The following is a 14892-nucleotide window of genomic DNA, read 5'->3' as shown; positions in this document are numbered from 1 at the left end:
GAGTAGCCCCTAAAGATACAGCTGTGGTCTCTTCCCGTCTGGACCAAAGGAGAGGGAAGGGAACCAAAGACTGCAGGGATCGAGCATCAGTCTCGTGGACCACGTGAACCAAAGCCTACACCGCCTGGGGCCGGAGGGACTAGAGTGCCAGCCACCACTGCCGCCTGCCCTTAGCCAGAATGCAATTGAACCTCCAGGTTAGAATGGGGGAAAATTGTAGAACAAAACTCAAAAAGTGTCACAAACGGTGCGATCAGTAGTTATTTAACGCTCTTTGACATTTTCAAATGCTCAGTTTATTCACTGCAAACATATCAAACAATCTCACAATCTTAAAGGTAATCCAAATGACCAAATACCAGAATATAAGGGCAAGTATAAGGACATAATAACAGCACACGACACATATTATTTCAGCCTCAAAGGCCTGCTAAGCTCTGCTTTCATCAATGTACTCACCCCGGGGAGAGAGCAGGGGTTGATGGCTCCTTGGTTCTGAGCTCTCTGAAACGTCAGTGTCTCTACCTGGTTTATACAGGCAGCTTCACTGGCCGGTTGCTGTCACTCTGGAAATTCCGCAGTGTTCAGCCAAGTTTTATTGGGGTTCCCTAGACTTTCTGGGTTGGCTCTTAAGAACATCTGTTGGTTCTTGGCCATGGCTCAGCATTCAGGCTAGGTTTTATAGTGCTTTTTATTTCGCTGTCAACATGGAGTTTCTTGTGTTCATCCTTTGCTGTCTTGTAAGGCTTGCAAGGTAGTTCCATGACGCTCTCATCAAAAACCAACCAACCAACCAACCCAGGCATGTGGGTCTGATGGAGAGTAAAGGAAGCAACCTTCTAGACACTTGCCCTCAGTCACACTGCTAATGCGGAACTGAAGCCACACCCAGAGGCCACCTGGCAACCAAAGAATAGATTGGCCTGTAATGTGAACAATAACACCTGGGAGGAAGGTGTGTCAAAAAAACAAACACCCGAAGGCTGGGACATCAGACAAATGGAAACAATGGAAGTGTTGCACACTGCAGGGGTCACAAACAGTGTCATGGGAGAGTTGTGTACTGAAAATTCCCAAAGTCAAACTCAAGGTCAACTCATAGCAGCCATATAGGACAGTGGTAGAAATGACTCGGTGAGTTTCCAAGGCTGTATGTAACTCTTTACTGGAGTAGAAAGTCACATCTTTCTCCCAAGAGACTGCTGGTGGTTTTGAACTACTGACCTTGTGGTTAATAGCCCAACACATAACACCACCAAGACTACTGAACTACTTAAAACCAATAGACTGAAGCTAGGTGCCACTGAGTCAATTCTGACTGACAGCAGCGCTATAGGGCAGGGTAGAACTGCTCTATAGGAGTAGAAAGCCTTGTCTTTCTCCCTAGGGGAGGATGGTGGTTTCAAACTGCTGACCATGTAGTTACCATCCAACACAGATCCCATTATGCCACCAGGGCTCCTGAACTCCTGAAGGGGAAAGTAACATTGTCATGTTCACTTTCATCTCATGCACAATAAAATGTTCAAGAGCCAATCAACCTCTTGGAGCAAGGTTCTATTCTGCCACAGGGAGCACCATGCGTGGAGTTGGTGCGTTGGCAACGGGTTCACTGGTCTCACTCCTTCGTGCTCAAAATAATTCTGGTATATTTATTTAAAGGGACAAAGCTACATCTTATTTATTTAATTAAATATTGCCACCCCCATTGCCATGTCTACAATGCTTATTCCGTTTTGAAAAGGCAACAGAAAATTACAATTAAAAAAAGATAAGGCCTTTGGTTCTGACTTGGCAGCAGTTCCTCCGCTCCTCGGCTGTCTCTACTCCAGACTGACTGGATTTCCTCTCCGACAGCAGATTTCACCCAGTGTGGCAGGGATCCCTGATCACATTGGGCTTCTAACCGCAAGGTCAGCAGGTTGAAATCACCAGCTGCTGGGGGGTGGGGGGACAGGGGATGGGGCTTTCTACTTCCGCAAAGAGTTAGTTTTAGAGACTCTCAGGGGCAGTTCTAACCTGTCCCGTAGAGTTGCCATGGGTCAAAATGGACTCTGGCAGGGATAAAGAAACAGCGAGAGAATGAGCCTCTGTACCTGGCCGCTTGGGACCCTCACTTCAGGGGACATCAAGGCCAACTGGCATGCCAGAGTGCACAAAGCATGAGTGGCAATGGGAACCCCAGGAGGAGGAGGGGAGAGCGCCTTTACATTGTGGGGAATGCAATCTATATTACGAATCAAAATATGCACGAAGGGTTTGATAGATAAAAACCCGTATTTCTGAAAAATATCGCCCAAATGCTGATGAGAAGTTAGATACACATATAAAACATGTAGGTTCTCCTAGTGCCGAGCTGGGCGGCTCTCTCCATACACCTCTGTTACCAAGAGAAGACTGGTTTATGGCATTGAAGACCTCTCATGACATCAGCCCGCCACCTGTCTCCACGGTGTCCAGCCGTCACTGTCGCCCCACGGTCTTCCATCTGCTCCTCCCCTTGCCAAGGTACCTCGTCCTCGCCTTGCTGTGCGCGGGAAGCCAGCATCTGCATAGCCCGCTCCAACACCACCCTTCCCATAAAATCCTGCCTGGCAAGTGTATTTTTAAATTTAAGTTATCGCTTGGGTGAATGTTTGCAGAGCCAATTAGTTTCCCATTCAGTGGTTCACATGCACTTCTGTTCTCTGACATTGTCCTCCCCTCCGGGTGACACCATTCTTTCTCTTCCTCTCTGAGTTCCCCTTTTCCATTTGCCCTCTTTCCTCAGGTTGGGGAGGGGCTGGGCAGGGCATGTTCTTCACAGGTGGTGATGCGCCCTTGAGAGGCCTGCCTGTGGTGGGGCTGACAGTGGAGGCTTGGAGGTAGGCTCAGTTCCAGGTTCGAAGGGTGTCTCAGGATTCTGCCAGTCTTTGCAAGACCAGTGAGCCTGGTCTTATTTATAATTTGGAAATGATCTACATCTTTTCCCCGTTTTGTCTAGCACCTTCTTTTGTGGCCCCTTTCAGGGCAGTCAGTGGGGTTATCTAACACCTCCTAGTTACTGGTTTCAGGCTAGTGGACGCTGTGGTCCTGTAGCCCGTTGGACGAATTGCTTCAGTGAGTGTTGGATTTTCTTGGGAGAGACCAGTAAATGCATCTGAGATGATTAGTGGGGGCAGTGGGAAGCACAGTGACGGTGCATCTCTGCCAGCAGATATGGGTATGTCAGCCCAGAGGAACGTATAGAAAGAACCATCCCTTCTTGTTCCATGTTGAGTGGCTGGAGGTTGAGACGAGGAAGTCTCTTGGGCCCGTGAGCAGGGATTCATGTCAACCTTCACTCTTTTTTTGCCTGTAGCTGTCAGCGGGCACCGTCCCTGCCCACCCCAGACGCTTCTCAGCAGGACCGACCCCAGCGCCTCAGTGCATATACGGTAAGGGCCGGGTTGCGCTTTCGCGGGCAGTCCTTGGAAGGTGGGCATGGGAACTTTGGTACCAGAGTGAACATTGGCCTGTTCCGCTGAACGTGCTGCTTCCAAAGCTCTTCAAGGATGGGGTCCCACTGGTACCACCCTCGCTCCTCTCCTCCAGGGACAGCCAGCCCACAGAGTCCAGCGCCACACGGTGACGTCCCGATCCCGGGAGGGAGATAGGAAGATGGGTCTCCCGCTGTGCGAAAGGAGAGGGTGCCCAAGCAACCTCCCGTAACCCAAAAGGATGCAAAGCGAACCAACCGCCCAGACTCTTAAAAGGCTCACTGCCTGTTGTTTTTCTCCCCATCGGAGTGGAAAGCCCTCCGCAGATTTCTTCCGTTAACGACAGTCACGTGGGTCTTTTATAGGGCGAAGTGGCAGAATACGAACTTGTGTAAGCAAGGGCCTTCCTCTGCTTTTTAACCTGTCACTTTCCCTTTTTTTTAACATTGCTGTGAGCGGTCCCATAGCAAAACCCACATCATTTTAAAGTGGATAGTTCGGTGGTGCCGATTCATCTCACAATGTTGTTCAGCTGTCTCCATCGACTTCCAAATGGTTTTCCATCCACTTTACAGGACACCCCCTTCCCCATTAAACCATGAAACCTTCATCCCCGCTTCCCACCCAAACTACATCTACCCCTAACCCCCAATCCCTGGCAACCACTAATTTTTTCTTGGTCTCCAAGGATTTAGCTAATTTGGATTTTTCATATAAATGGAATGAGTATTTCTATTGTAAGGGTGACTATGAGTGAGTCTATGCACTTTTTTTGGTCTATGCACTTTTGACTGTGGTTTTTCCATCTCCAGTCCTTCCCCGAGTCCTGTGCCCCTTGACTTACATCGCATCATAATGGCCACCAGGGCATCTCCAAGGGCCTCATTCAGGTTCTTTTGCATGTGTTTTTGTGCGTGTTTTCAGAACCAAGGGAAGCCTGAGGGGAAAGGTTGGATGGGGCAAAGTTGCCCAGTGAGATCCTCATAAGACAGCCCTTCCCCCTCGCAGAGGGAGCCAGGTGCGTGGTCACCGTGGGGAAGGATCCCTTAGCTCAACTTCCTGCCTGGCACAAGGCCTTACCTGTCACTGACATCTGCCGGATCCCAACTCCTAGCAACCCTACAGAAAAAAGTAGAGCTGCCTCTAGGGATTTCTGACGTGCTAAATCTTTTTTTTGAGGTGCTAAATTTTTAGGGGAACAGAAAGCCTCTTCTTTTTCCTGCGGAGCTACTGGTTTTGAACTGCTGATGTGGTTAGAACAGCCCAACTTGTAACCCAATACCCCGCCAGAGTTTCTTCTCACAGATGCAATTTTTTATTTTCTTAAATGTCTCCTACCTGATAAAACTAAAACGAAAATCTTCCTAATAAGCATCTGTGGTTGTCTTGTGTGCTTTGAGATTATCTATTTAAGATAACCTCTTTAGCAGCCCCTCTCAGTCTCAAGAATCTTCTGAACTTACCTTACTGCCTGAAGTTGAACTAGCCCACTAGAGTCCCTTGGAGCTACTGTATTCACACACACACACACACACACACACACACACACACTGTCCTCTTTTAGGGCATTCTAAGAAGGTGGACAAGTGTATCGCTAAGAGAATTTGCCTCTAGCCATCCGCTGACCACAGGGCCCTGTGCTCACATGACTTTTTGGAATAAGTCCTTGCACGTCAGAGCTGGAACCACGGGCAGCAGTACTTTTTGACTCGCTCGCATCAACTGGAGCTGAGAGGAAGTGCTTTGTCCATCAGCTGCAGCGAAAGAGGAGACTTCTGTGGGAGCCAGACAAATGGCGGCCCTCCCACCTAATTGGGGTTGATTTTTCCTTAGGCTGTCTCCTCCATCCCGGTCGTCCATGGGTGGAGACAGCTCGGCTCGGGCTGCAGGCACCTCTGGCCCGGCCCTCGTCCAGCAGCATTCGGACATGCAGTAGGTCAGTGGACTCAGACATAGAGTTGGACCTCTCGCTTCCTTCCACCGTGTGTGTTGGCCTGACATGGTCCTGAACAGCTGGCCGGCTGTCAAAGCACCACGCCACCCACCCCAAGCCGACTGCTTCTTTCCTTCCTCGCCTTCGCAAGGAAGCCAATTCCATGTTTTTTTATGTTTCAGTTGTCGCCCATCAGTGACCAACATCCGGAATATATTATGATAAGCGCGAGTTTTAAAGCCTCCATGAAGAACTTCAAGATCCAGAAGATTCAGAAGATTCATAACTCGGAGCTCCTGACTGCCTTCCAGAGGTTGGTGCCCGGCGCGAGCTGGCTACCTTCCCTCTCTCTAGATGGACACTCCTGGGCTTGGCCAGCTTAGCCCAGCCTTCTGCCTCTCGTGTGGTTTCTGGCGGTGCCGGGCTGTGAGTCAGTCCTTTCATGAGCAGACTTCCTCACGTCCTCTTACCTGTTTGTAACTCCACTCTGACTGGCGTGACAGTAACATGAGACCGCGGCGGGTCACTGGCTGGGGTGCACACTCTTAACCAGAGTGGGTCAGCAGCCTGCTGGGGCCTGCCTGAGTCTCTCCTTTCTGACCGTAGGAAGAAAGCCCTTATGAGGAATGCCGGTGAAAAAACGCTGTTTCACGCGACGGACCGCCGCTATGTGGAGTCTATATGCCAGCATAACTTTGACTGGTCCTTGCATGGAACATGTGAAGCAAAATATGGAAAAGGTTTGTGCTGAACATGAGAAGCGTGATTCGAAGAGTCGTGAGCCTTGTGTGTTTCTATTAGAGGCATGTACAGTTGACAGACATCTAATATCAGGCAATGTTCATTCTGTTGGCCATAAGGTTGCCGTGAGTCAGGACTGACTCAATGGCACCTAACAACTGTGGACCCTGACTAACTAATGGTGTGCGATACTGCCCCGCCCTTCACCCCACAAGCAGGTGAAAATCCACCTGTAACTTTTAAGTCCTTCAAAACATAACTGTTAAAACCCTATTGCTGATGGACATCTTAATAAGTAACAAACAGCTAGTTGACAGATCTTTTTATATTGCTCACAGTCAGTACACGCGCACACGCACACACACGTTTAAACACGTTTGACCAGTATTTCATGCACTTCCCATACAAGTCAATAGTTCAGTCATATCAAGGAGAGGGTACCATCATCACCACAGTCAATTCTAGAACACTTTCTTCTCCCTTGTACTCATTGTTGTTAGTGTAGACCCAGGTGTATTTTGGATGTCGTGTGTATTGTATATCACACTCACATAGAAGACCGCCTTTGCATGACGAGATCAGAAAGGATAAGGTGTTGGCCCCTTCGGCAGACCTGCAGCACGCTTCCCCCAATCACTTTCTTCCTCACCCATGGTCCTCACACTGACTCACGTGTCTTGAAATGGCAGCTGTCATGCGTACAGACCTCCGTCCACGGTACGTCTCACGACCACTCAGCCTCTTCTTGTAATGCCAAGACTTTGCTCTGCTCTGCTCCTTGGGCATGCTCCTAGCATCACCACGGGCACTCTGACCTTTTTGTCCCGTGCCAGATATTGCCCTAAACACGATGGAAAACACTTGCTTCAGTAGATCGATTTTTTACTGAGATGTGCAATCGACAGGTGAGACAAGCTGCTCACATGGAGGTGATTAGGGTCACACTTTGCTTTTTTTTTACAGTAGGCACTAAGTACATATTTATTGGTGATTTAAATATTTTAATTTTATCTTGATTTAAATTTGTTTTAAAAAGAAATGCAGAAATGTAATATTTTAGGGAAATATTCTCATTAAGCTGTCTTCTCCCATCCAAAGCATTTGTACCCAGTTCCAGGCCTTCTCATAGGTTCTCTAATCCACCCCAAAATTCCTCCTCTATTGAGATATACTTAAAAATTTTTTTTTATTGAGTCATTTTATTGGGGGCTCATACAACTCTTATCACAATCCATATATACATCCATTGTGCCAAGCACATTTGTACATATGTTGCCATCCTCATTCTCAAAACATTTGCTTTCTGCTTCAGCCCTTGGCATCAGCTCCTCTACACTTTGCTTTTTACAAAACTCACTATATAAGTAGACCCACGCAGCTCAGACCTAAGCGGTTCAAGGTTCAATTGTCATAATAAATTTGTATATAAATTAAATCACCAATCAACAAAGAGATTGATTTACTTTCAAAAATTGTCTCACAAGATTGTGGGTCTGGCACTTTTCCAGTCTGTAGGTCAGGTGAGAGTTCTCTCAAAATGTCGGTCCATCGACTATTTTGAGAAATGTGGAAGGCCGTAACCTTGGCCAACTGATTGGAAGAGGTCCATATTGGGACCACATTGGGACCCAAACAGAAGGTGGAAACGACCAAACCAGAATACTGGAATCCCATGGAAGCCAAATGTTCCTGAAGATCCCACCAAACGTTTTCCCCATATAAATCACTTGGTAGGGATTGGTTCTTCGCTTTACACCATTTCAGCCTATGAAGAGTTTTATAGGGACACCCTACTTTTAGATCATGAGGAACCCTGTGCACAGAAAGGTTCGAAAGAATCACTCGGGGCACCGTGAGGAGGAGCCCTGGTGGAGCGATAGCTAAGTGCTGCTAACGGAAAGTTCAGCAGTTTGAAACCTCCAGCTGCCCTGGAGGAGGAAAGGTGGGCTCGTCTGCTCCCCTTCAGCTTGGTATTAATTGTCCGATGCCGTCCAGTGAGTCCCTGTCCATGGAAAGCAGAACTCAGCACCTCCTGGTCCTGCGCCACCCTCACGACGGTGATGTTGGAGTCCATTGTGGCAGCCTCTAAGTCCCTCCCTCTTGTCCAGGATCTTCCTCTGTATTAGCGGCTCCTCCAATTTATCTTTCTCTGGATGCTGGTCTCTCCTGATGTATGTGAGACAAAGTCTTGCATGTTTTCAGTTTTTTGTTTTTTATCTGTGCACCATAATTCAAATGCATAGATTCTTCTCCAGTCTTCCTTATCCAGTGTCCAACTTTCGCTCACCAAGGAGGCAATTGGCAACTCCATGGCCTGCGTCCGGCTCTCCTTGGTCCTCAAAGTCATATCATTGTCCTTCCACACTTGAAAGAGCTCGTGTGCAGCAGATTTAGCTCATGGAATGAGTGGTTTGTTTTCACGACAACCGCTTCCATGAGCATAGCAAACCTTGGTGGGGGTGGTTGGATGGGGATTGGTCCACGTTGGCACCTAACAGCCAGCAGGTCATGTTGACATATCTTTAGTAAACACCCATCACCTGTCGCACAGTGGGTAGAAAGTCTCAGGAACTAGAGGTGTGTTTTCATAATAATGCTTGATTTCTTTTTTTCCCTTTCCTCTGATCACCCCTAGGAAATTACTTCACCAAAGAAGCCATCGTCTCCCACAAGAACTGCCTTATTGACCACCAGAACATAGTGATGCTTGTGTCCCGGGTCCTAGTTGGTGACTACGTTGAAGGAAACGTAGTGTACACGCGACCGCCTCCCAGAGGCTATGAATCAACTCTGTACGACAGCTGTGTGGACACAAGGTTGAATCCCTCCGTTTTCGTCATCTTTCAGAAAGATCAGGTCTACCCACAGTATGTGATCGATTATTCCGAGACAGACAAAGCCTGTGTGATCAGTTAGGTGGATGACGACAGCGGCTTTGTGGACGCGCTCCCCTTCCCTTCTTGAACCAGGTGTCCTGGATAATCTGTATCCTCGGACATGTCTTGCCTCTGTCCTAATGTCTTCTGTCCAAACCTGGCTGCCTATCTGCACCACCCAGTGTATCCATTAGGTGGTGCTTTGGGCACCTAGTACCACCGTCTGAGTGGCTCGATACAGCACAAGTCCACATTTCCCAGGGGCCGAGTCAAAGATGAGGCTGTTGGTTCTTCTCAGGACTCCAGGGAATCTCTTCCCTGCCTCACTCCCGGCTCTTGGTGGCGCCAGGAATTCTTTGTCTTGTGGCTGGGGTGTCACCTGACATCTTTGCTCTTTCCCCAGTCTCTGTGTATCTTTTCTTCTTTAATGAGGACACCAGCCTCTATAGGATTAGGGCCCACTCTGCTCCAGTGTGACCCCATGCTAACCTAACCGATAACATCTGCAAAGACCCCATCTCCAAGCGGGGTCTTAATCCGAGGTACTGGGGTTAGGACGCCAACATACCTTTTTGGTGGGATACATTCAACCCCTAGTACCTGCTAATCTCTTAATCCTGATGCCCAGCCAAACACCCGCTGGGCAACAGTGGGTTTTAAAAGAGTCCAGGTGATTCTCAGGCCTACGAAGCTGGGGCACCACCTGCTTCGGATGCATGTGGGCAAGCCTCATGTCTCAGTTTTCTCTGCAGAGTCCCTGGGCAGGAGTGATTTACCCTGCGGGCAAGGTAAGCACGGCCTCACTTGTGCTTACTTACCCAGTCTGTGGTGAACAGTGTCTCATGTTTGTCACCCCATCAAAGACACGTGAAGCTGCCTGTAGTGACTAGTAGTTTTGCAGGCAAGGGAGTAAATCCCGTGTTGACCTGACCCGCTGTCCCTGTCTGGAGCTGTCCATTTGAAAAGAGGCTTGGCTTCTGTGGGAAGGTGCCATGGGCTTCGGCCAGACCTGGATCTTTGATTTGGTGCAAACATGGGCAGTTGTTCATTATAGCTCAAAGAAAGCACAAGCCTCGCCCGTGCTTACCTTGTTTGTTGATGAGACGGGCCACTCGTATTTGCCCTTAGAACCAGTAGCTCTCCCTCTCTTGAGCGATTGGAGCAAGGCTGGCCTGCAACCGATCTTTGATCACAAGCACCTTTGCTTAGAGTGGGCCCCGGGCCTGTTCTTTCTCTGACGTGAGACCGTGTCCCTCCCATTGGGTTTACTTACCCACTCGACTTAAAGGCCCACTTAGGAGCGTATCTCGTTTGCCACCTAGGGACGGCCTATTGCTACAGCAGCCCTTCTCCCTGGACTGTATGTGTTGGTTTGCTTAGGTTTAAACACGATGCAAGCGCATTGGAGGACATGCTACGTGTCCTGTTGGAAGTGGTGCGTGAGCCCTCCCAGCCTTGCCCAGGAGGCGGTGGGGAACTGCCCCATATGGCCTGCGCAGCCCAGCCAGGGGACATAAACGCGATTATAGACACACCACGGCACTGGGCACACACTTACGTATCTTGACGTTATGTTTATTGGCAGCAGACTCCTTCCCGGTTGGCTCTTTCAGTCTCAATACAAGGCTGCCAAGCAGGACGCAGCGAGGAGCAACCAGCTAGAGTTCGCTGCCCTTTAGTCTTTGCACAATTATGACAATGCAGATATTAATCTTCTACTTACTATGACTACAGAGAGAGGAACGCTTTCGGATCAGGCTTTCACGGAGTGGCTGGGTGTTGGGAGAGCCCACTGCCGTATCTCCAGGTGTCTCCAGAAAAGCAGGAAACTGAGCACCAGTAACTCGATTCCTGTCAGCAGGGATTATTTCTTGATGAGCACAAGTTAGGCCAGAGAGCATCCGCCCCCTCCAAACAGCCTGCAAGGGGCCCCCTTTCTGTATATAATTGACGGTGTGGGATCGCAGACAGGTTCTTGAACTTGGACCAATGTTTTATTCCGTAGAACAATAAGCTTTACCCTTTTTAACATTCCCTATCGGTCGCCCAGCTGTCCTGCTGCTCTGCATGCCTTGCGTCCAGCTCTGTACAATTTCCTACGCATGTCTCTACATGCGTAGCTCCCAGCCTCACTCTGGGTGGCACAGCTTACTTGCTCAGCTACCAGCTGAATGGTTGCTGGTTTTAATCTACCCAGAGGCACCTCAGAAGAGAGGCGTGGTCGGCTGCCTCAAAACCAGCCAATAGGAGTCCAGCTGTTCACACATGTGGGCTTGCCACGAATCGGCTCAGGCCAGACTGGTTTCCAAACCTCTTCGTCTGTCGTGGTGGTTGTTAAGTGCCGTCGAGCACCTCCGACCCATAGCGACCCCTCTGTGCACAAAGAAGGAGACACTGCTTGGTCCTTCCTTAGCAGGCTCATCCCATGCCTGAGCTCATGGCTGCAGCTTCTGTGTCCATCCAACCTCTTCTCCTGCCTCCCGTCAGTTAGCCCCAGCCTCCTCTGGGGTTCTGTCTGTTGGTGAATGGAATCCCATCTGCTCGAGCAGAAACCCAGGTGCGTGTCCCTCGCCCGCCCCCCCCCCAGTCCAGCCTCACCCCTGAAATGCCACCCTCAAGTCCAGCTTTGCCACTTACACACCTCCCTCTCCCCTTTGGAGCTGTTCACTATTTAGTAGAAAGGCTAGTCCTTTTTATCGCCCCAAGAGTGAGGTTTACAATCATGGTCAGGGCTCTGCATGAGTTTCTCCTCGTCCCTGCCCCAGCTTGATTTTTCTGGGCTCCTCTCTCTTCCAACTCAGTGATTCTCAACTAGCAGTCCTGCCTCTCCCCACCTCTGCCCCCTCATTTTTCTTTTTTTAAGGACGAAACCTTGGTAATGTCCCCTGTATTATCTGAAATATAATTCCTAGGGAATATACTCTAGCTACACATATCTGAACAATGAACTCAGATTCATGTTCCTGGACCGGGGAGCTTTATGGGGTGACGAAGCAAGGTGCTTAGAATTACCTGTCATGAAGAGATGGGTACAGTGGCCCTTGAACCACCTCTGCACGAGTGGCTCACCTGCCCGTGCCTGCCCCTGCCTCCCCGCTAGATAGACGGCCTTTTCCTTGAAGACTGCAATCAGCACATAGTGTTTTGTGCAGGATCTCCCAACACCAGGATCGCTGCAGTAGCCACAGAGGAAAAGAACACCCCCCCCCCCACATGCAAGTGGATCCCCACAGTTCAGATCACTATTCCTTGGGCCGAGCAGGCTCCCAAGACGGCTGGAAATCAGAGCCCCACTGTGGGCAATGTGGGAAAATCGAAACGATGGGATGTTTAGACTGAGAAACCAGTGAAACTATACTTTATTTGTACGTGATAATACTTTTATAGGCTACATGGACAGAGCAGCCTTACATGAAACAGAGATAATATGCGTGAAAACGCTCATGCAAGTGGAGCCCTCGGGAACAGCCTCGTTCTTGCAGACGAGCATGGGCCATACAAGAATGTCCAGGGGGACATTCCAAGCCCACCCGGGCCACACCTTCAGTCTTTACTGTTCGAGACGCCCAGCCTGTTGCGGGCTGTCCAGCAAGTGATACCGGTTCTTTCACAGCAAATGCCAGCAGCACCTCACGCCCACCTCTCCTGTCAGATCTACCAATCGACTTCCCTTCCTCTCCTCTCTTATTTGGTGGGGGGAGCGCGTGATATTTCGTAACATCCCTGTCCTCCCCTGAGTTAATCCATTGGCAGTTATTTAGATACATGGATTTTAAAAATCTACTTGGTGCCCAAGGACGATGGCAGTAAAGAAGTAGAGTAAAGGAATGTGTAATGGCAGTGAGTTACGTTCCCATCCGTAAATGCCGTGGATACGTCTGACCGTGCCCTATCACAGCAGGAAGTAGCCAGGAGTTTACGTGGAGTTTCTATGATGAGGTTGCATCCAAACGTCGAAACGAGGCTACCCTGTAAAGAAATACAGGAAATGGAAAGGTGAGGGGTACGGGTGGCACAAAGCAGTAATCGGGGCACGTCATCACACCACGGACCTTACCTGCAGAAGGTCAGGGAGAGAGCGAAGTTAATGTAAATGAAATAGTGACAATAGGCCAAAAGCACCTTCCAGACGATAGTGAGGAATTCTGTGTTCTCAGAAGAGCTGTAGGCCCTACGTAGATATCCTGACAGACAATAGACAGACGAACAGGCTACAGAATAAGTCTTCCAAGCATGGGACCAGCCCACACATGGAAGCACATCTGACGCCCTGGCTAGGCACACGCCCCCACCTCCCTCTCACCCATCAATTTCCAAAGGACTGCTGCTTGAGAACCACTGATCTAGTTAATGTCCAGCCCCTTAAGCAGTTGCCCTCTCATTGATTCCAGCTCACAGCGGCCCTGTGGGTGTGCTCTTGGTGAACAGCATCATGCAGTGATCGGTTACCTGGTCCAGAGACCCTTTAGCATCCTTAGCTCAGCTCTTACTTCCACTGGGAGTCCCTGAGCATTGCAGACAATGGGTTAACATGCTGATCTAATGAGAAGGTTGGAGTTCATCCAGGTGTACCTAAGAAGAAAGGCCTGGCCATCTACTTCCAGAAATGGCTAAAGAGCCTGCAGAGCGCTGTCATTGTTGCCTCACCACATGCCAAGGATCCAAGTCTACAGTCATCTGCTTGATAGTTTTTGGTTTTACTTCCATTTACTCTCCTCTAGGTTAGCTGCCTCTCAAGCTTGGGGTTTTTGTTATCTTTTTAAATCTTTTTATTAGGGGCTCGTACAATAATCCATCCATCCATTGTGTGAAGCACATTAGTACAATTGTTGCCATCATCATTCTCAAAACATTTGTTTTCCACTTGAGCCCTTGGTATCAGCTCTTCATTTCCCCCCTCCCTCCCCGTCCTCTCCACCCTTTCAAGTTTCAGGTTTTTGACAATACTCTGTGCCTTGCTCTGTGCCTTTGTAGCCTTTACCTGAAACAGCTTTGTCTGCTTTAGAATGGAAGCCCAGGAGGGCAGAGTTTCGATCTCTTGGGATTATCAGCCATGTCTGTCTGACAAATTCTGTTGAGTGGATTCGGCTCAATTACTTTCAGTGCTTTAATTTCTTCTTGTTCTTGCCCAAGCTTAATTTGACATTGCATAATAAAAAGAATTTCACTCCAATTTTGTTATTCTCCCATGATTTGTCTAAGTGTCTCCCAACAAGATGACCAACCACAGGCACCCGTTTGTTGAGTGGTGTGTGTGTGTGTGTGTTGTGAAATGCTTTGGATTGGTTCCAACCTACAGTGACTCTATGTCCGGCAGAAGGAAACACAGCACAGTCTTGTGCCTTCCTTGCAATTGGCACTGTGTTTGAGCCCATTGCTCCAGCCACTGGCCATCCATCTCTGCTGGTCTTCCTCATTTTTTTCACTGATGCCCTGGGTGGCGTAGTGGGTTATGAGTTGAGCTGCTAACCGCAAGGCCAGCAGTTCAAAACCACCAGCCACTGCACAGGAGAAAGAAGAGGCTTTTCTACTCCCATAAAGAGTTACAGCCTCCAGAATCCACAGGGACAGTGTAATCCTGTCCTACAGGGTTGGAAGGATCGACTCAATGGCAGTTGAGTTTTCAAAAATGTGACCAAGCATGATGTCTCAACCATGATGATTCCCAGTTGGGGACAGAGGATGTGTGGTCCATTCAAGGAGCCCTAGTGGTTGCCCGTTAAATTGGAAGGTCAAAACCACCAGCCTCTCCACAGGAGAAAGATGAGGCTTTCTACTTAAGTTAAAGGTTATGGTCTTGGAAACCCACATGATCAGTTCTACCCTGCCCTCTAGGGTGGCCTTGAGTCAAAATTGACTTTACCACGGTAAGTGTGAGTGTGTT

The 14892-nt window shown here is 49.0% G+C and overlaps 1 protein-coding gene across 1 annotated transcript in view; it reads left to right on the top strand.

Moving 5' to 3' along the window:
• The window catches only part of ZC3HAV1 (zinc finger CCCH-type containing, antiviral 1), a 60007-nt gene extending 45832 nt beyond the window's left edge, over positions 1 to 14175 (top strand). The window contains exons 10-13 of the mRNA XM_075558721.1: positions 3341 to 3416; positions 5574 to 5704; positions 5998 to 6131; positions 8768 to 14175. Of these exons, the coding sequence (XP_075414836.1) occupies positions 3341 to 3416; positions 5574 to 5704; positions 5998 to 6131; positions 8768 to 9048 (622 nt within the window). The 3' untranslated portion in view covers positions 9049 to 14175. The remainder of the gene's footprint in view (positions 1 to 3340; positions 3417 to 5573; positions 5705 to 5997; positions 6132 to 8767) is intronic.
• Positions 14176 to 14892: the final 717 nt, after the last annotated feature.

This window comes from Tenrec ecaudatus, chromosome 9, assembly GCF_050624435.1.
Source record: "Tenrec ecaudatus isolate mTenEca1 chromosome 9, mTenEca1.hap1, whole genome shotgun sequence".
NCBI classification, from domain to species: Eukaryota; Metazoa; Chordata; class Mammalia; order Afrosoricida; family Tenrecidae; genus Tenrec; species Tenrec ecaudatus.
Note: the sequence above shows the minus strand (reverse complement) of the source record. Positions and strands in the feature narration are given on the sequence as shown.